Below are 22,017 nucleotides of genomic sequence, written 5' to 3' on the forward strand. Positions count from 1 at the left end.
TAACAGAAGCCATTTTATGATTTCCCAAAGCATGCTGCAAGAGCAAAAAATGTCACATACTTGGGAAACAATCAAATTTCCAAAAAAATGTCAGAAAATAAAATAAATTGTCATGCCAGGAGTTTTCCTATTTTTTAAATGCATGTGGAAGAAAATGTCAAGTTCACGACAAAAGTTTTCCACGTTTTGAATGCACGTGTAAGAAAATCTCCAAATTTATCACAAAAGTTTCCACGTTTTAAATGTACATACCGTCAACTGCTTTAACTTGGGACGATTGGTCGAAACATGGGACTGTTTGATATCTGGTCTGTATTTTCACTAACTTGTTAAATCTCTTTGACAACAAATTTGTTTTGATAACTCCACCAAGTTTATCAATCATACTTCCTTTCATAACATGTCACGATAACTTTCACTGATAGCGCCGATTGGAGAATTAGAGAACGCCCGCCGCCTAACCGCCTATCGGCCGATGGGATTAACAAATAACGCGTGTGTAACTTGCCGCGCGAGTGACGTCGAACGCTCCATCGTTTTGCCATTTTTTTAACACGCCGTTCATTAACTCAAATCAAATGACTTTGGAGGTTCGGTGAAATGGTGGCCAAATTGCCGTCCCATGTTTTGTCAGATAGTCCCAAGTTGGAGCAGTTGACGGTAAGAAAATCTCCGAATTCACGACAAAAGTTTCCACGTTTAAAACACACGTTGCAAAAGATCTCTAAATTCACAACTAAAGTTTTCCACGTTTTAAAATGCACGCGGGGAAGAAAATCTCTAAGTTAAAGAAAAATTTTAATGGTACATGTAATGGGATTTCAAATTATTTACATCCATATTCAATGCAATAAACCTTTTAAGAAGTATAACATAACATTCTTCATATTGGGGCCGTGGTGTTCCGGATCCGGTTATCAGCTTTAAAATTTGAAATTTACAACCGCAACTAGTTTTAACTAACTGTCACTAACCAGCAGTTTAATTCATTGTTGTAGATAAAAAAACCAAGGGAAATTCAATCACCAACCAGTCAATTTTGCTCCATGTTCTGGAGAAAGTTTCAGCTAGATCTTATTTTTTTTCCTACAAACAGCTTGTATTTTGTAACACGACCACACTATTAGGAGGGTCGACAGCTTAAACAATATAAACAAGCAACATGCTGAACGGACCTACCTGGTGATCAAAATCAGATAAAAATAGGACAAATATCAAGAGAGTAAGAAAGTGTAATGAGCAGCTTGAATATAGGCACTTTTCTGCCCAAATTTGCTCAAAAAATTATTTTTTCGAAAATCAAGCTCCATTAGAAATTAAATATTACCATTTTATAGCACTATGCAAAAAATAAGAAAAAAACACCAAACCAATTTCGAGAAATGCTCATTTTCCCTAAATATGACAAAAGGGAGTTTCCCCAAATAAGAAAATCCGATTTTTACAGCCCAAAAATTACTTCCGGAAAAAACAGCTTGAGTTACGTTTTAGAGATACTTGCCTTTTATCTTTGTCCAAAAAAATTAGAAAAAACTAATGAAGCAATTTCACACAAAGTCCAGAAAACCCCATTTTTAGGCACATTTTTGCCCAAATTTGCCCCAAAAAATTATTTTTTGAAAATCGGACTTCATCAGATTTTAAATATTACCATATTACATCAAAGTACAAAAAATTAGAAAAAAATATCGATCCAATCGCCAGAAACGCTCTTTTTCCCTAAAAATGACATAAGGGAATTTCCCCAAATAAGAAAAACCGATTTTTACGGCCAAAAAAAATGTTCTGAAAAAACTGCTTCAGTCACTTTTTAGAGAACCTTGCTCTCCATCTTTCTGCCAAAAATCAGGAAAAACTAATGAAGCAATTTTGCACCAAGTTTAAAAAAAACTTATTTTTAGGTAGTTTTTGGGCCAAACTTGCGAAAATCCGTTTTTTACGACGAAAAAAATTTTCCGAGAAAAATTACTTCTGCCACATTTTAGGGTACCTTGCACTCTATCTTTCTGCCAAAAATCAGGAAAAACTAATGAAGCAATTTTGCACAAAGTCCAAAAAACCTTATTTTTAGGTAGTTTTTGGCCCAAATTTGCCCCCCAAAACTTTTTTTAAAAAATCGGGCTCCGTCACTTTTCAGGCATAGCTATTTTGTATCATTGTGCAAAAAATTAAAAAAAACTAATGAGCCAATCCCGAGAAAAGCTTGTAACAGACGAACGGACAACGGTCAAATTAAAGGACCTCCCGGTAGGTCCAAAAACTACTTTTAAGAATAGCAGCAGGGAATTATAAACAACCAACATGCATAGCTTTTCAAAAAAAGGCTTTAATATATGGCATATAAGTTATTATTTGTGAAAGCTAAACTGAGGCTTGATAAGTGTATATCAGAGTGTTAGTACGGTTATTTGCTTTAACAGCAGGAAATGGTGTATTTTTTCGGTAAGTTTGCTGCGAGTCCCATTCATCCGGATAATTCACCTCGTTACTGACCCGTCGAGTTAAATAATATATACATGCCCCCCCCCAATATTTTGCAAAGTAATCTATTTTTACTTTAAAAAAGCTTATATATACCGTTTAGAGGGGTGAAATAAGGATGAAAAGTCGAAAGTTTTCTTCGTTGCCCAACCACGGTTGGCGACATATTTTTTTGGCCCCCTCAATTCAATTCGTACGCCGGGGGCCATGATATAATGAGAAAACAAATTTGCAATTGACATTTATTTAATCCCCCCCCCCTAAAAACTAGTATCAATTTATCTTATACATAAAGCAAAATATAAAAACAAAGAATTAAGCAAAAAAATAACAGAGCGTTATTTTGCAATAGCCCAAAAAGAACATCTAAAAAGACAATAAAATGAATAATAGTAAGGTATCGTGAAGCTAATCCATTCCAAAAAGTGATGTGATCCACTTAACATCTTCCGTGAGTACCTATCGACCAATATGGTATACCGTATTTTCCGTAACCGACAAAGCTTCCGTCATTTTGCATGACAAATCTTTCGACTTCGGTAACGTGTGTTCCAGGGCTCCACACAGCTCTATTGTTGAATTGCATCTATTGCACCCTAAACCCTTCGAGCATCTTCCTATTTTTCTTATAAGTAGAGTATCACTCTGATATGAAAAAGCTCATCTTTAGGGTGATCTACGGCATTAGGTGTAGAAAGTTTCCTATACCCCGTTTTCATGACTTATTTTCAATATCCAAGGAGCTAGAGTGAGTTATATGCAATTTTTATCTAATTTTGGTGTTAAAATATTTCCTTTAGACGCAAATATGTTATTTTGAATCTGTCTCAAACCAGCAAAACATGCTCATTTTTAAGTATAACCATCATTCTTTCAAAATAAACAAAAATCGTTTAATTCTGATAAATTTACAAGTCAGAATCTTCATTTTAATGAAAACCTCCGTTTTGGGGGCCGTCTCCGTTTTGGGGGCCATATACTGTACAGTATTTGACAAAAATATTGACAGAGTCATTAAGTATTTTCTAATTATTCTGAATGAGATGCCTTCAGTATGAATAGGTTCAACTTGTCAGTAGGAAAAAATTGGGAAGGCCAGCTTTAGAGATGAATCTAATCATGAAGGTAATAAAGATAGATGGAGAGTCAATGCCTTTTGTTCTATTCTGATTTATCATCGGAAGCAAACAGCTGTTTGGATGCTTTGGGAATAAGATGATTAATTTTGGATATACTCGTGGGAATATTTAAGATGAATGAAAAGACATTAGATTTTTAACAAATATATTGAAATATAATAGTAGTAGGGGGAATTTTGTTCGATTTTTTGGAATCGCTTGACTGTTTTGTTAGAAGCACTTGTGATACATTTTTGGAAAGCTAAGGGGTAGGGGAATCGAAATTACTATGTTTCCAATTTTTTTTCGGACACTTTGGTGTGATTTTCGGACAAATATGACGGTCTCAGGCAAAAATCATAGGGTTAAAAATTAATGAAAATTTTAGCTCGAGAAAACGGAGACATGTTGTATATTTTTGGAAAGCTCTCAAAAAATTAAGATTAGAGATATATTGCAAGTATAGGTGATTTCTGTACCTAACTCGAGATATTAACCCTTGAAAACCGTGTTTTCAGCCAGAAACAGCTATTTAGTCCAGTTTTTGCGCTTTTTGAAGCTCAATATCTCGAGTTAGGTACTGAAATCACCTATACTTGCAATATATCTCTAATCCTAATTTTTTGAGAGCTTTCCAAAAATATACAACATGTCTCCGTTTTCTCGAGCTAATATTTCATTAATTTTTAACACTATGATTTTTGCCTGAGACCGTCATATTTGTCCGAAAATCACACCAAAGTGTCCGAAAAAAATGGGAAACATAGTAATTTCGATTCCCCTACCCCTCAGCTTTCCAAAAATGTCTAACAAGTGCTTTTAACAAAACAGTCGAGCGATTTTACAAAATGCCCTCTACTATAGCCTTGTCATGAAAAATTGAACAAAAACTTCACATAATAAGCACAATACTCTAAACTTCTAGGGGAAGCTGCCCATAAAGCCATCGATAGATTTAAAAAAGAATTACGTGTTACGATTAGGAACCTTGTATCGATCATTTTGTCAGAGTATGAAAACCGCTGCCCACTTAGACGTGAAGATTTTAAGATAAGAAACTTTCGATGATAATGTGATGCGACTCTCAATGTTCACAAAATGCCAGCCCAAAAATATATCCTTATGAAATTAATATATTCTTTTATCCTTAAGGTGGCGGTCTACTGCCAAATCGAAAATCATCGAAAAAATTATCGAATTTCGGCTTTTGGGCGTTTTGAAATCCTTAAGTCTTTCGGAATATCCCCTGAAAATTTCAGAGCGATATCTTCATTATTCAGGCCACAGCGAGCATTTTTGTTCTGCTGGGTACCTGAAAAACGGCCCTAGCAACGAAAAAATAACGTTGCTAAGGGCTTATTTCTTCAATCTTAGTCAGAACATAGCAATGTGACACGCCAAAAGAAAGCTCTTTTTACGCCCTTTTCGGGCGTCAAAATAATTCTTTGCGCGGTATGACGTAATCCTTAAAATTAAAGATGGTAGCCTTAGTAGTGCAACTTGACAAAAACAACTGAAAAACAGAGCTGGAGGCATGATTCTGCAGATTTTTTGGCATGTTTTGGACAAAAACTTTGATAGAAATGATTGATTGCGATGGAGAATACACTTTACAGAAGCTAACAAGCTGCTGCACATTGGTTATTTTGTTGGATTTCTGTGAAAAACTTTCAAGTTGTCGCCATTTTGTTTTGGACATTAACGGTGTGTTTTTGGGGACTGACATGATGCTTTGTTGTGGATTTAAATGTATCTGAGATATTTCCAAGTACAACATGATGCAACATAGATGGAAATGTGCATTAAAATGAACTGGACGTAACTTCTCAACCCACATCATGTTCTCACCTGTCACCTGCCCGTTCAACCGCCTTCGGTCAAGCTTGGTTGTGCTTGGTCATTGTCAATTCAAATTAATATGAACAAGAATATGCAATGGAAACGTTTTTATGCCTACAGAGAGTCAGGCTGCACTTTCAATTAACGTTTTGTAACACTTTTGTGGCTGTTTTCACCCAAATTTGATGTTTTCGCAAGATTACCGCAAACTTTACTATGTTTACGTGCTGTTTACGTGACTTTAGCGCAACATGTTTTTGTTGATTTCTGGATATTTTATTGATTTTTTTGAAATATTCTACTTTGAGTTGTGGAACCTGTATGGTTTGATGAGTTTTTAGTGATGAAATTTTTTAAAAAGATCTTTCCAGCTAAAAATAATACCATTTTCTGTCTTTTTCCTTGATTTTCTCAAAACGCGTTTCCGGGGGTTCGCAAGCACCTTGTCAGGGATATCTCTGGATCGGAACGAGTTTTCAACCTGAAATTTTCAGGGAAGTTGTGTAATGCTGTTTGACATGGAATGAATTGATTAGATTTTTTGAAAACTGGTTTGCTGATTTTTAATTTCAAAAAATCGATTTTTTGAGTTTCTGACCCCCTGAAAAAAAGATTTTAAAAATTTTTCAATTCATTCTGTAGACTTTTCAAATATCAGTCTAGTAAAAAAAGAATTAACATCATAGCTGAACACAGTGTTTCAAAAAGCCTGACACAAGATTTTTGGACTACTTTACCCCCGGACTGATTTTACCCCCGTCTTTGGCTATTTTTAGATTTTTTTCTATTTTTGGAAATTTTCATAGTTGATACACATTCCCTGAAAATTTCATAAAGAAATATTAAGTCGTTATTGTTTTATTGACAAAAATGTGATTTTTTGAGTTTCAAAATCTGGCAGTAGACCGCCACCTTAAATCAGTTGAGATTATTTCGAATCGCATTTTAACTAAGATTTCTCGCAAAATTAAGTTTTTCAAAATCAACGGACCAGCCTCTTTCTGTTCTTACAAAGTTATGAATTGATGTTTTTTGCTTCCAATGATGGTACATCAATAGGGTGTCTTGGCAGTCGATTTTAAAAATTTTTCTAGTCGGCCCAAACCATGGTGGGGCCTGCTTTTCCATTCATCAAAGATACATCTACTCTTCTCGACTAAATATTTCCTTCCTCATTATGCCTAGGCAAATGAATTAGTAAAAGTTTTGGAAAATTGAAGAGGTGCGCCATTTTAAAAAAATTGACTTTGGCCCCTCCAGAAAAATTTTCCCACAACGCCACTGTGTGTCACATATTTCAGACACTTTTATCTGAAAAGAAATCACACTTGTCTCGTACGCGACGGAGTGAAATACTCAAAATCAATGATATGTACAAAAAATGTAGACGATGCTATCGTCCGTATAATATATTATTATGATTATGATATAACATAATTTGTATATTATAAAACGTAATATGTTTCGCGGCGGATAGAGTCTGTGTTTACGGACGATATCAATTTGGCGCTTTTCTTGATTTTATCTTTGCCCTTACCGACCTTGGAGAAGGGTCGGTGAATTTTGCGGAAAATCCCTGCAGATTTATAGACGAACTTGGTAGAGAAAATCAAAACAACACAAAATCGAAGGGAAGGATGCAAGTAGGAAGTGAACTTTATCCAAAAAATGGTTGTTTTCTTTGAGCATGATGGTTCTGGGTCTGGTGAAGAAGAATGTTCTTGTAGGATAATTTGGAGGCTGAAGATAAGACGCATTCATCTTTAGCTTTTATGACAATATTAGTTAGAAGGGATTGTTTTCCTCAAGGCCCACAAACAAATTCTAACTTTGATTTTTTGGAAATTTTATTCAACCTGATGCCTGACACCTGAAGTAGCATCTAAAGGTAAGGTTTATATTCACTGGATTTCGCAGTTTCTTTTATGGTAGCAGGAATCAGTGTCAGTTGAGACTGAAATATTGACTTTTTCCAGTTCTGTCAAGAATAATTTTGTGCGCGCAAAAAATTTTCAATCTCTGTAAAGTTTTTTCTAAGATAGTCTAAATTTTAACAGATTTTACTTCCTGTTTATTTTTTTGTTGGGCTTGATTGAGTTTGATGTTTAGCTATCTTTTTATATTTTTTGATAGTCATTTTTTCAGCTTGACACTTGAGTGAAAGTAGTGGTACCAGCAATATTTTAAAAACCATGGTTATCTAGCATATTTCAACCAATGGCAATGCATTTCTACAAAATTCAACCAACACCTTTCACAATATCAGACTGACACCTTCCACGGTGTCTAAAGAAGACTTTCTGCGATATCTAAACAACATTTTCCACGGTGGCTGATCAACACTTTCCATTATGACTGAAGGAATAACCCTCCACGATATCTGAACAACACTTTCCACAACATCTGAACAACGACACCTTCTATGATACAAGAGCAGTACTCAAGCATCTTCAAATATCTGAACAAAAAGTTTCTTTTTGACTATATTTTTAGCAAGCAGCTGGTTCGTTCAAAAACAGCTTTTCTAAGCCTTCAGAGGTCTATGTAAAATTTGAACCAAATTTTTTTAGGACACATTTCTAACATTACATCATCAGAAAAAATCGTATCGAAAAGAATCTTTTTTCACTTCAAATTTCCACATTCTTCTGGAGAAATGCAAAATTATATTGGCCACCCAATCAGACTATACACAGAATGCAAGATATAAAAATTTCTCCTGACCGTAGGGTAATTCAAGGTGAAAACCTGCAATCTTTTAATAAATTTACGGTGAAATTTCAGCTAATCACCATGTCATTATTGAAAGATTAACAGTTTTTCACCGCCAATTCATCTAAAAGGTCAAGGTAATTTTTTTTGATTTTTTCTTATGATACTGTATACCGTGAAGTCTGGTAACTTGCATAGCCATCAAATGACTGACCAATCAAAGCAGCAAAATTTCAAAGCAAATGAACTACGCAGCTCCGCTCGCACCTCTACTCTACAATTTTTTATTTTGATTTAACTTTGTATTTTAATGACCAGCCAGGTCACTCATTTAAGGGTTATGCATGTTAGCCTCCACTGATGTATTAAGTTACCCCGATCTCACGGTAGTTTACAAATTTCATCTAAAATTTTACAACCATAATCCTGCGAAAACACAAATTTTGTTTGAATTTTGTAAAAAACTAAAAATTTATCATAATTCCTGAACCAATGATCAAAACTACTTTAGATTTGAAATATATTCATAAGGAAAAATTCTTCAAAAAATCTGTGGTTCAAATTTTCAATTTTAGACCTGAGGCCGAGAAGGCGTTTTTGACTGAACCGGATGTTTTGCAAAAAATACATTGTCAAAATAAAACCACGTTTTAAATTTCCTTACTCAAATATCCTTTTAAATCATCCAAGTGACAATTCCATAAAATCCCACGTAAAAATGAATTGATTTATTCAAAATTTTAAAAAAGATAACCAAAAATATGAAAGAAATTTCATACATTGATTTTGGCATGACAAATTTGCCCTTGAAAAATTCCTTTCAATTTTTTTTTTAAAGAGTGATAATTTTTGCATGGTATATGGATTGTGTCTAAGACTTTCTTTTTTACTTTCTTTATAAAAAAAAAACAAAATTTAAAATATTCAATATGATTCAATTATATGATAATTGTAAATAATGCCTTTTATATACAGTAAATACCCATATTGAATACAGAAGGGCAAAATAGCAACTATTAACATACAGACATATAGCAGTTCATAAGAAGATAAATAAACAAAAGTCTTTCTTAATGGCCATCTTGCTAGGAATGGTTGCTTTTTTGTCCACAATTCAAGTTGGTGTCAACATCATTGGAAAGGTTTATATACACCTTTCTAAAAATAAAAAGTTTTAGCACCTACTTGTATAATTTTTCACTATTTTGAAACTACCAAGATTATTTTGAAACTTTCATATTTTTAATAGCTATCGAAATTATATCAGTATATGACAACTTGGCACAGGAAAAAAATTAATAAAATTCACCTTGACTTTTTAGTGAATTCACGGTGAAAAGCTGCAATTCGACAATTCAGAGTGAAATTTCACCTTTTCATCTTGAATTATTAATTGCGGCTTTTCACCGTGAATTCACTAAAAAGTCATGGAATGATTTATATTGAATTTTTTCCTGTGTTGGACTTGGTTTTGGTAGACTATAAGGTGGGACCAATTTGATTTGTTGTTTTACAGGCACACCACGACCGAACCTAAAATTTACCTAAAGCTTGCAGTCTGTAAAAAAACGACAAATTATATTGGCTTGCTTAAACTATATCTGTAGACAAAAAATCAAAACCAACAATTATGCCTTTTATGAAAATTAAAAAAAAATTCATAAAGAAAAATAATGCATTAAATTTGTAAAAAAGCTGTTTGTGATTTGAAAAATACCACTCTTCATAAAATTTTCCTAGAGCAATTAGACAAAACATATACCACATACACTGTAGATAAACCTGGTAGATGCAAGTTTGCATTACGTAAAGATGAGTCTTTCAAAATAAAAATAAAAGAGAAAAATGCTTTACCTCTTCTTCTCTCTTTTATTTATAGCTTTCTTGAAAAAAACATGATATAGACTTGCTTGAATCTGAGTTCTGCTTGTTAAAAATAAATTCAAAACAAACCATTTACATAAAACACCTTGTTGCAAAGAAGTTACAAAATAAAGTACTAACTAATAGGCTAGACTCAAAAAATGCTAAAGAATTGCACAAATAATTTCCACACCTACAGATTAACTTTCTGTCGCTATGTTTTGGAATCATTTTCCAGTCGGGTCCATCTGTATTAGCAGCAAGAATTGCTGGCGGCAATTACCGGCCAGACCCGACTGTTTGTTTACATTTGTTCGAACCGGGCTGGCCGATCACACCGCTAACCAAAATCCAAAATTTCCGCTTTTCTACCGAATTGATATAGTCTAAGACAACAGCTACTCCCGTAAAAAATTCCCGTCTTCACGTTTGTTCCGCTTAGATGAAACTCGTCTTAGACTATAGCATAGTCTACAAAAAATGTTTTGTACCGGATGGCATTCAAAAATTGCGTGAGGTTTTCAAAAACAGCAAAAAAAAAGAAATTTGAATATTCTTTTTAAGAATAACTCTTTTCAAACGAAACTTCACAATATTGGTTCTAAAGGTCAGCAAATTATAATAAATTTGACGTCAAACAGAAAGGTTGTGCTCTTCGTTTATTTTTCAAAATGAAGAATTTTCAATAAAATTTTAAAAATATGGAAAAAATAGCCAAATTTCAACCAAAAACGACGTCACCTGGCAAGATCCTGATCCCTGATGAAGATGCGAGTGACAACAATCGATGTACCGAGCATAATTGTATAAAAGACGATGAAAAAATGAGAATTCAATGTCATAAATGCCAACGAACGCTACATTATGCCTGCACTGGACTACCACCATACCAGTTAAATATGTTTTTAAATAAAGGTTACCGAAAATACGTGTGTATAACTTGTTGCTCTCCGGCAAAAGAACTCGGTAGAAAAGTTCATAATCAAGTGGAAAGAATTAAAAGCTGCACGCACAGTTATAAAGAAATCGAATCGTGCGAAAGTATAATAAAAGTCAAAAGTGAGAGTGAAAAAAGTCTTAACACAATGATCAAAGATTTACAGGCAAGATATCAGGAATACATCAAGGATAAAAATCAAGTTACCAATCTAATACAGAGCCAGTTTTCCACGCTAGAAACAAAACTAACATCCAAGATAGAAGAGACGTTGAATAACAAGACTGCAAAAATTCAAACCGCAACAGAACCACGTAAGAAAAGTTTTGCTGAAGCGACTAAACAATGATCAATTAAGCGTAAATAGCATGAAACAGCTACTACGAGAGGAAAAAATCGACGAACAAATTGAGGACCAAAGGAAACTATCGACAGACGCAAATATCATTATCCATGGGGTAAATGAAAATGAAAATAAAGAAGATATCGATTTCGTTACTGAGCTTCTGAATGACGTTAATTTAAAGACTCAACCAACCTACGTCTCTCGTGTTGGAAAAGAATCTAAGGTTATGCGCCCAATCAAAGTTGTATTCAAAGACAGTCATAACAAATACAGATTCATGAAGAAGTTGACTGAATTGAAACAACACGAGAAGTACGTGAAATTAAGTATCACCGACGACTTGACAAAAATGGAGAGGGAACAAATCAAAGAGTGGAAAAAGAGAGCAGACGAGATGAATAAAGCCAGATCGAATAACGATTTTAAATGGAGGGTACGAGGAAGCCCTCGTGAAAAATTATATTTTAAAAAGATTTTTTGTACAAGAACGGTTTAGAGGCCCTTGTGCCTCAACTGTAATCACCTTACAAATTGTAAAGTAGCGTTGACTTTTATTAGCCTTTGTTGCTACCTGTTCGTCAACTTGAAATAAACTATTACATACATACAAAGGTGATATAAGTAGGTTGAAAAAAAAAATTTTGTAAAATGGGCCAAAACTGCGGCACAAATCAAGAAAAACACTATGTTGATAAAACAGCAGCCACAAATTTGTTCAATGAGTAAAAATCATTTTTTTCAGATGAAACTCGTAGCAAAAGGGTTTATCCACAAAATATCAAAAATGGAACCAAAATAATTGGGTCATTGGGCTAGAATTGCGGCTCAAAGTTGACGATTTTTTCATATATGCTTTGATTGAAGCTACATTTTAAGCCCATTGAAAACCCTGCAGCCACAAATTAAACCCATAAGTATCTTTATAAGACATTAAACTACCAAATTCAAGAAAAATGGTTAAAAAATATTGAAGTCTTAAAGCAGGACAGCACATAAGCCAACCCTAAAAATGCCAACTAATACTTATATGTAACAGCTCAGAAGGTTTAATGTACAAAAAATGGTATTTGCAGCCACAAAATGTACACTTTTTCTTAAAATAACACTGTATTGTGTCAGATTTTGTTTGTTTTGCATCAGGCTTTGCAAATATTCATATTTCGAAAACAAAACCCAACCTGGAATTTGTAAATTGATAAATTAATGATTGAAGCCACATTTTAAGCTGTTTTAAGCCCATTGAAAACCCTGCAGCCACAAATTAAACCCATAAGTATCTTTATCAGACCTCAAACTACCAATTCCAAGAAAAACGGTTAGAAAATATTGAAGTCTTAAAGCAGGACAGCACATATAAGCCAACCCGTTGAGTGAGCCACATGACATACAGCCACAAAACCTGCCCTCACTTTGCCATCTTATATTTCAAGACTGAATCACTCAACTCCAAAAGGAGCCACATTTTTGGAAAGCTCATCAATTTCCTTATTTTATAGAATTTTGTACAACACAGCAGCCACAAGAATATCAACGCTGTGGGCTAAAAAGTGGCTGTGATTGAAAACCTCACTTTTTGGGGTTCTATTTTTGAATGCAATCACCGGGTGCCTCAGAAAAATCTTTGGACGTTTGGCGAGCCACTGAGGCCAAGCAAAGTCTTTTTTGAACTCAAAACCATTTTTATTAGAAAGAGGATAGTCTAACTTAAATTTTGCGGTATAACTTTTTAAGTTTGGTCAAGTAGCTGTCAAGTTATAAGCTTTTGAAGTTAAAATTCACTTTTCGAAAAGTGTGAAAAACACGTAATAAAAGGGTATTAAATTAAGCATTTTTAAGCGTTTTCGATAAGAATTTTTTTCAAATATTTCTAAAAACTGACTATTTACTAAAAACTGACTATGTTGTAAACGAAAACTGCTTTTAAAAGTATTTTAACAATTAATTATGTCGTAAAAGTCGTTAAATAAGTCAAATACTGAGCTATTTTTTCATTATTTGCATAAATTTAATACACCTTTTTTTACGTGTTTTTTACACTTTTCGAAAAGTGAATTTTGACTTCAAAAGCTTATAACTTGACAACTACTTGACCAAACTTAAAAAGTTATACCGCAAAATTTAAGTTAGCATGTCCTCTTTCTAATAAAAGTGGTTTTGAGTCTAAACAAGACTTTGTTTGGCCTCAGTGGCTCGCCAAACGTCCAAAGTTTTTTCTGAGGCACCCGGTATTCCCTGAAGTCACTCTTATGTATGTATCAAAAGACACTAAAAGTTTTACCATACGTATCTTTTTCGGGATATTTCAAACTTTGTATTAGCCAAATTCTGGAGCCGCTTGCTGCGCTGCCGTGCACAGCTTGTAGGGACAAAAATTACTTTCGCTTTCGTTTTTAGGCGGCATTCGCAGATATTTGGTAACAAAACAGTGAGACTCCCCCTTCTTTTTACCAGCAAAAAATAGGAAAAAGAGATCGGATTTATGTTGGAACTTTTATTGGATTTCAAGAAAAAGCCTCTTTCAAACATGAAACGTTTATAATCACTCATAGTTGGAGGAATTTTCAATTATCCCGGGCTCAGTCTTTGGCCTATAGCCTATGAACTTTGTGTACTGCATATGCCTTATTTGGACTACTGTATTACTTTTGTAGAACAACTTTTTCTGCTCACTTTGGGCCTCAGTTGAGTATGATAGGTAGATTTTGGGTTGGGAAATAGGTAAAAAGTAAAATTATACATAAACATGTTTGAGTGTTTGAGAGTATTTTGACTTGACTTCATGTTATGTTTTTCTTATCTTTACCACCACAAAATTATTCAACAGAATAGAATTTATAAACTATTTTCAAGCATAAAAATATTTGGCTGAAGCAAATTTTGTACAAATTTTATATATTTAAATGATAAAGTAAAAACATCTCAAAATTTTTTTATTATAATCCTTTGTGACAGTACTTTTTCTGTTGGGAAGTTGGAAGCTTTTCCACCGAACAGATAATCCAAATAAAAAAATAATTTCAGACAGTGTTTTAGGCATCATAACTTTGCCTGAAAATGCATGACTACAAAGTGGATTTGTACCGTCAACTTGGGACAGTCTGACAAAACATGGGGCATCAATTCGGCAATCATTTCACCGAACCTCTATTAAGTCATTTAATTAACATAGTCACAAATCATAGAAAACAAACTTGTTGTCAACAGAGATTTAACAGTTCAGAAAGTCAACCATCCCATGATATGACCACTCGTCCCAAGTTAGAGCCGTTGACGGTATGCCGGATATCCAAAACAATAACAATCCATTATATGATATACACGATCATGTCAATGTCATAAGGTACTTTCAATTTTTTGCGGTCCAAAATTTCAGAATTTTTGGGCACTTTCTTTGGATTCGCTTATCCTTTTCTTGTCCTGGATCCAATCAATACCTGCACGTAAAACATACCCCAAAATCAGTCACGTTTATAACATTATAACTCGGTCTTTGACGACTGGGAAGATTCAACGACAAAATTTTGAGAGTTAAAGTAAAGTTTATCCCCTAGCGCAGTCACAGTGATGAATCCGATCTGACCGTTAGTGTCTCTTCAGCCATTTTTGAGATGAATAAAATGAATCATGAAATTTTTGTTATCTAAAGGGATGGGTGAAACCATATTGAATGAGCCTATATCTTGGATATCTCTCTCATATCAAAACTGTTCAATGCGATCGAAAAAAACCTTTCTCAGCTGAATTCCATGATATGGAATGTTTGTGAAGCTACTATAGTCATTGTTTGCACCAATATAAAGTTACTTCTGCAAGTTAGTAGTCTCCATCAACAGCTTTCGAAAGCAGTGAAATCGACGAAACTACTTGAGTGAAGTTTGTAAACAAAAAAGCAAGTTTCACACATTCATTATGTTCAAAAAGTATTGTCTTTTATTCCAATGTATGATAGAAGTCTATTCCAATACATTTGATGTTGGTTCCAAGTAGTATTCTTCTACTTTCTTCCCAAGAATCACCAAATCTACTCAAAAAGCACTGTTTTGCAGTGCTTCCCCAGCCAAAAATGTAAACAAAATGGCTTCCGCCTCGATTTTTGTCCCGACACGCGCATCAACTGCAGCGCAGCGAGCGGCTCCAGAATTTGGCTAATAGTCGCGTATGGGACAAAATTAGGATCTCCATTTGTCCCATACGCAACAAAATTTGAAAAATCATTAAATTTAACGATTAGTAAATCTACACCATATTGCTTCTTTAGATATCCAAGATTTTTAAGTTAGTTGTATAAATGGAAGATATCGAGGGTTAAAGAGTGATTTCCCCCTATTCAAGTGCAATGGTGTATACCATAGACTCTAGGAGACTTATTTTAAAAGTTAAGTTTTTATGAAAGTCAAAAGGTTAATGGGCTTTTCCAGAAAAAAATTGAATATGGGGGGGGGTGGAGCATATAACAATTATCAGTGATTTATCCCCCGGACAAAGTGACTTTGCCCCCCCCCCGGACAACCCAAATTACCCCCTGACAGACCACCCCCCATGTACGGACATTTTCTGGAAGAGCCCAATGAAGATTTCCCAAAAGTTATTTGGTTCTGAATTATAATTTTCTCTTCAAAGTGAGAGACTGTTAATATTGCTACAATTTTGTTGCGTACGGGACATATTTCAAGCTTTAAAACATGTGGAAGAAATCGAAAACAGGAAAACAGCTTGTAAAGTATGATGAAACTATTTTTTTTCTTAAAACCTGACCCCTTAAGGATACAAAAACGCCAAAAGAAGTTAAATTTTTGAACGATTGCACGATTGTGTGCCTTTTACTGCCAAAACATGCATGTTGGTTGATGAAATTATTATCGTATTATTATTTGCGTTTCTTTGATGCCAGTAAACGCTTATTATATGTAATCACATGATAACGAGTGTAATTCATCCCCACAAAATTTACCCCATTAAAGTACGATAAATGATGTCACACAGTATCCATAAACATTTGAACGGCTGCAATTTTGTATCAAAATCGATAACGATTTCTTCGGCATACATATAAAGATCATACTACCGTATTACTTCGAATAAACGCCCCTCCTTTGAGGAAATAATGTTAATAAATGTCTCCCCTCTAGGAGGGACGTTTATTTGAAACAAGTAGCTGTAAGGAAGTATAGTATGAAGGAAAACTCAGTAGTATAGACAAGAAGGGCGGAAAAGATATGTAGGAGAGCAAATATTGTATAACACATTATTGATCCTTTTATATTATGAAAATATTATTAAAAAGCCATAAAAAACTACTCTACTCCACAAATTTTGCACTCTTCTTGTCTACGCTACGAAACTTAAATAATACCTTGTCGGCCCTTTTTACGCCGGCCCTCGTTACGCCACGAGCCCAAAAAGGGCCGATAAGGTAAGGTTTTCAAGAAAAGAAACAGTGCGCCGCTCAATCAAGACATTATTATTATTTGTTTTTGCACACCATTAGAAGAAATACAACACGTGCTTAAACCCAGAAAGATCAGTTATCTTATTCCTCTAATACAAAAAAGCTATGAAAACAAATAAGTACAGAAAGATATCAATAAGGATTACTATAAGGAGTTGTATCCGAAATAAATTGTTAAGCAATCCACTTAACATCTTCCGTGAGTACCTGTCGACCAGTATGATGTACCATGTTTTCCGTAAGCGACAAGGTTTCCGTCATTTTGCATGACAAATCTTTCGACTTCGGTACCGTGTGTTCCTGAATTCCATACGACTTGGTTGTTGTATTTGTACAAAACAAGATTTCCATCACCTTTGATGAATAAGGATGATATTGATTAACCCTAAAATATAAATTTGCATGGTATCTAAGTCTACTCGCGGGGCTCATAATTCTCAGATGCCTTAAAAACGGTTTGTTGATCTTTTGATTTTTTTCCAAAAATACTAAACTGTACCTCCAAGATCAGGAGAGGTATTTAAAAAACTGCAACATATTGATATAAAGGTAACCGAAGTGAGCCAATTCAAAAACCCGACCCAACCCAGATCTTACCTCGTTTCCACAATAACAATAAAAAGTGAACTACAAAATTAATGATTTTGAGAAAGCCGGATTTTAAGAAGGTCAACCTTGAGATGATTACAAAGTTTAAATTCAGATTTTAGTTTTGATCATCAGGGTCACTTCTTTCTGCCAGAACGCGACAAAAAATATTACATTGTTAAATACATGCAGAAAAATCTAATAAAACTCCAGAAAAACAAAGATGAGGAAGCAGTTCATCCAAAAACTAGCTGACGTACTGACGTACTTACCTTGAACATAGAGTCCATTTTTGATTGCAATACCATTGGTTTTGGAGAACCAAACGACACGGTTACCAAGACAATAGATATGACCAAGTTACCATCATGTTGCATAGAGAGCTTGTAACGACTATTTCTCGAAACAAGCGATTGACCTTTCCGTAAGATGACACCATGGATGCTTCGAAAACAGGTATCTCCTTTGCATCCTGCTACAGCTCTTTTGGCACGTGACATGATGCACTCTTTAAAATCTATCGAAAGCAATTAATAGATTTCATATTAAAGTCCCTGATCTGTCGGAAATTTCAAAATTAGATAGAATCTTTTTTCTTCTTTTTCAATTCCCAAGGCAATTAGATAAATGTGGAACATTTTAAAAATATACAAAACGATACATAGGGGCACCCAGCACTATGGGTAGCGATGTTCAAAAATTCTCTGAAAGGGGGAAGTTTTCAAAAGAGAATTTCTTTCAAAAAGGGGGAGATTCATCTGGAAAGGGGGTTAACGCGTTTGCAAAGCTCTTTGAACCCATCTTTCTAAATATCAAGTTTGGCAGTCTTGGACTGGGTCAAAATCCTAAAAATTTTCTATCCTGACCAATTTTCAGAAGGAATATTACGAATAAACACAAAAGTACCTCTTTTAAGAGTGAATATGTTATCATTTTAGTTAACCATACGAGTAGTGTATAATGTCTTGAAAGTGGGGGAAGAAATCCCGATGACACCGACTTTGAGGGGGGTCCATCTAGGTAGAAACTAGAGTAGGGGGGGATGCTCTAAGCTAGGGGGGTAGTTCCGAACTATGTGATAAAGGCTATTTTTACAAAGTTTTTAACGCCAAGATAAAAAGGAAAGACGACAAAATCAACAAACAAAGAATATCTTATATTTTACTTACTTTTTCGTGGGTGGCCATGGGCCAGAGCGATGGTTAAAATAACGACGCTGAAAATCTTAGTCAACATTTCTTCTTCTTAAAATCTTGTCGTCTACCGTCGTACTTCTACTTTTGATACAATGAATATGATTTTCAAGTATTTATACCAACTTTGTACAGCTGTGTGGTTTCACAGTTAATATTTTCCGGAAAATAAGAAAGTTTTACTTGACATCAATATCAACTGGCACGTCCCGTAGCCGCGGATCTTAGATTTCGAAGGTTACAAAACCAGACAAAACGTATATCAATACAGTATTAAAATATTTGTTGATTTAAAACAGAACTGATTCAACAAACAAACACCCACACTTTGCTATCATGGACGTGAACGACTGGACGTCTATCTTATATTGTCTCTTTGAAACGAGCTTCACAGTCGCCTGTATTTCATATTTGGCTTGAAAAATCCGAAAATATTCCGTTTCATTGAATCAAAAATTAGCTAAAAGGATTGATGGAGCTTGAACATTACTTGTAATTCAAAAAAGAATTATTCTCTAATTTTATCAACGTTTATCAACGCTGAAATGCAGAATTACAACTGCGTGTATACTTTTTAATCACTTTTCCACTCTAATAATTTTTTATGACATGAAAAATAGTAGGTTGTACAATGGGAATATCAAAGTTTGAATATGACACTCTCTAAAATTATTCGAACTTTTGAGTTAAAATTTAGAAATATTAGTTGGAGTTTTGACAAACTGACGATGATTTTCCCTCCTTCTTTATAAAATAGATAAATTCAGAATCTGAATATCTGAATTATAGTTTATAGAAAACGGGCAAAGTGATTGACTGCTGATTGAAAGAAAAACCCATCCAATCGCATGTAGGTCGTTTGTCTAAAACAAACCAAACGGTCAATCAGCTAAAAATTGGAAAAGATGGAGAGTGGGTCCATAGCTTAGATGAATCTTTAACATAAAAAAGTGAAGCCTTAAGATTTGCACCGTATTTAGAATTGACGGATCTAACTCTTTCTTTGTTTTTATCGGCATATTTTTCGAAATCTAGCGAGAGGTTTTCTTTCAATCTGGTGTTTGTGTGAAAACCACGCAGGTCACGCGTTTTGGATGAGAAATAGTGGTTTCATTTCTTATCCAGAGTTACGCGTCTAGCCCCTTCAGCGCTTTGAATTCAATGAGTGGGACCAGTTAAGACACGAAGGGGTTAGAGATGGAGCTCTTGGATGAACTTTTCTACTGAAACACGTGAAAGTATGAAAATACACATACCTGACTTCAAATGCAACAATTGGAGATCAATACCGAGATCAGACAAATCTTTTGCTTTACGAATAGCCCTTTCTTTTTTTCGTTGTCAACCCTGTGGGGGTCATCATTATTTGTGAACAATAGGATTCGTTTGTGAGAAATCTTGTAAGTCGTGCTTGCAAACATCTTGGAACATGCCCTGGAAAGGAGTAAAAAGTTACATCCCTCAAATTTTTCATAAGTTTTGGAAACTAGCTGTTATGGGAAAAACTTCATGGGCCCAGACTGATAAAAAGACGGCCTAACATAACAACAACAAGACAGGAAAGTCTATGTTAGCTTATGCCAGAGATCGCAGTTACCGGAAAACTTTTGAAACGAGAGAGTTAAAGGTTGAAAAAAATAACAATTGCAAATTCAAATATTCAGGCTCAAATAAAAGATATTTACAATTTCAAAGATGGCTAATGTTCAATTCTTTGGTTAACCTTATCTTTTCCCCAAATTTTAAAGGTTCTAATAAGGTTCTAATAAGAGGATATCAGGGAAAAATAAACTCACCATAATGCATCTGACAATGCAAATCCATCTGAATTGCCATAATCATTTCCAAAACTCTGCACACCGTCACTACTTTCTAACTGCTCCAATTGCAAAATTCGATCAGCATCTGGCATGTCCAAAGCTTGTAAATCGTAAACATTGGGAAAATCACTCGAATTCTGGTCTTTCTCTGTACCAAACAAAATCACGCCCACTAAGTCTTTATCACTGCTTATAATCTTACTCATTAAAACGTTTTTAGCACAAGTGATACTCTTTTGGAAAGGCGTTCCTTCTTTATCTTCGCCCTTCACAAACATGCTTGCTGTGGCGTCAATAAGGAAGATTAATCCATCACGCCCAACCTCGTACTGGTTAGACTTTCCAGCATCAACGCCTCCACCAATTTCAGTTCCATCTGTTTCAAGGTCATCTAAGAAGCCACCAGAATCGCCCCAAAACGCCATCTTGAATGATTCTAATCTTACTTTTTATTTTAAATTCATCTGAAAATCAATAAGTATACAAGCAGAATATTTTATGCTCCTTAAAAATAGGGATCAGAGAAAATAAATCGAGTACTTCCATATAACGAAATCTGGCCTTAAAACCAAAACATAGGTTTGAAAGTAGTCGGCCAACATTTTTTAGGGATTTATTATGTCCGAAAAATGCAATATAAAGCACATGAATTTTGAAAAGGTGAAAATGATACAACCTTTAAATAATCAGGAATTTTGAAGGATTTCAGATTATAACGCAGTGGCTAATCTGAAGAAATTAAAAAGACAAAGTCGTTAAAATGTTATAAATCAAAATAAAAACAATTATTTACTTTGTCTCATGACACGCGACCTAAATACAAAACAAAAGCGCAGCTTCTCTTTCTCTTACCAAGAGTAACTATTTTGGTTAAAAAGTATGCATAAAAATGAATGTCCTTTTTCATATTGATAATTTAGCAATAAAACACCTTTGATGTCTCTAACAGCTCCATGAAATATCCTTAAAATATTGTTATCTTACACAAGGAACAGTTATTGCTGATTATTATCCATTTGTTTTACCAGTTCAAATTCATAGCTGTTTTCTTTTACCAGTTGGGGTTTCCTGGAGGTCTCATACCGGGTGGAGGTCCTCCCATCATTCCTGGTGGTGGTGGCCCTCCTCGGCCATACTGTTGTGGTGGTGGAGCCATTGCTTGTTGTGATGGGCCACCGACTCCACGAACGGGACCAGCCAGACCAGCAGGTGCAGCTCCCATACTTGGTGTGGGCATTCCTCGGCCAGCTGCACGTCCCATACCAGCGCCAGGGGTGGCTTTAGCAGCTGGTGTTTTGTTTCGGTCCTCTTTTGATGGAGGAGCTTCAACAGTCATTGAAACTAAATGTTCTCCTCTTAGTAAAACAAGACCAAGGGCACGTTTTTCCTCACGTCCCTTTTCGGAGCCGCCCTTGGATTTGATCTTCCTGAACTCATCACAGTCACCAAGAATAAGATTCATGTGTTTGTCAAAAGCCAAGAATGTACCAATAAATAATCGACCATCTTGTAAATGACATCTCATTCTGTAGTTGATGTGTACCAACATTTTGGCACTCTTTCCTAATTGAGGCATCTTGATATTATTTTTCTATTAGTTCCCTGAAAAGATAAATAAACATAAAAATCGGTACAGTATTTCAACATGACATATCTGAAGCTAGCAGATTC

General features: G+C 34.8%; 2 protein-coding genes and 1 pseudogene across 2 annotated transcripts in view; all 3 read right to left on the bottom strand.

Moving 5' to 3' along the window:
• Positions 1–20,815, bottom strand: part of LOC136815411 (X-ray repair cross-complementing protein 5-like) — a 31,019-nt gene extending 10,204 nt beyond the window's left edge. The window contains exons 1-2 of the mRNA XM_067071856.1: positions 20,323–20,815; positions 19,783–19,960 (exon numbers count right to left, since the gene is read on the bottom strand). The gene's annotated coding sequence lies outside the window, so the exon portion shown is untranslated. The remainder of the gene's footprint in view (positions 1–19,782; positions 19,961–20,322) is intronic.
• LOC136815385 (X-ray repair cross-complementing protein 6 pseudogene) lies at positions 20,319–20,771 on the bottom strand (annotated as a pseudogene).
• Positions 20,816–21,101: 286 nt separating the features above from the next.
• Positions 21,102–21,981, bottom strand: LOC136815415 (small nuclear ribonucleoprotein-associated protein B-like). The gene has a single exon (XM_067071861.1). The coding sequence runs from the start codon at positions 21,920–21,922 to the stop codon at positions 21,398–21,400; it is 525 nt and encodes a 174-aa protein (XP_066927962.1). The 5' UTR covers positions 21,923–21,981; the 3' UTR covers positions 21,102–21,397.
• Positions 21,982–22,017: the final 36 nt, after the last annotated feature.

The sequence above is a fragment of the Clytia hemisphaerica genome, unplaced genomic scaffold, assembly GCF_902728285.1.
Source record: "Clytia hemisphaerica strain Z4C2 unplaced genomic scaffold, Clytia hemisphaerica genome assembly, whole genome shotgun sequence".
NCBI lineage: Eukaryota > Metazoa > Cnidaria > Hydrozoa > Leptothecata > Clytiidae > Clytia > Clytia hemisphaerica.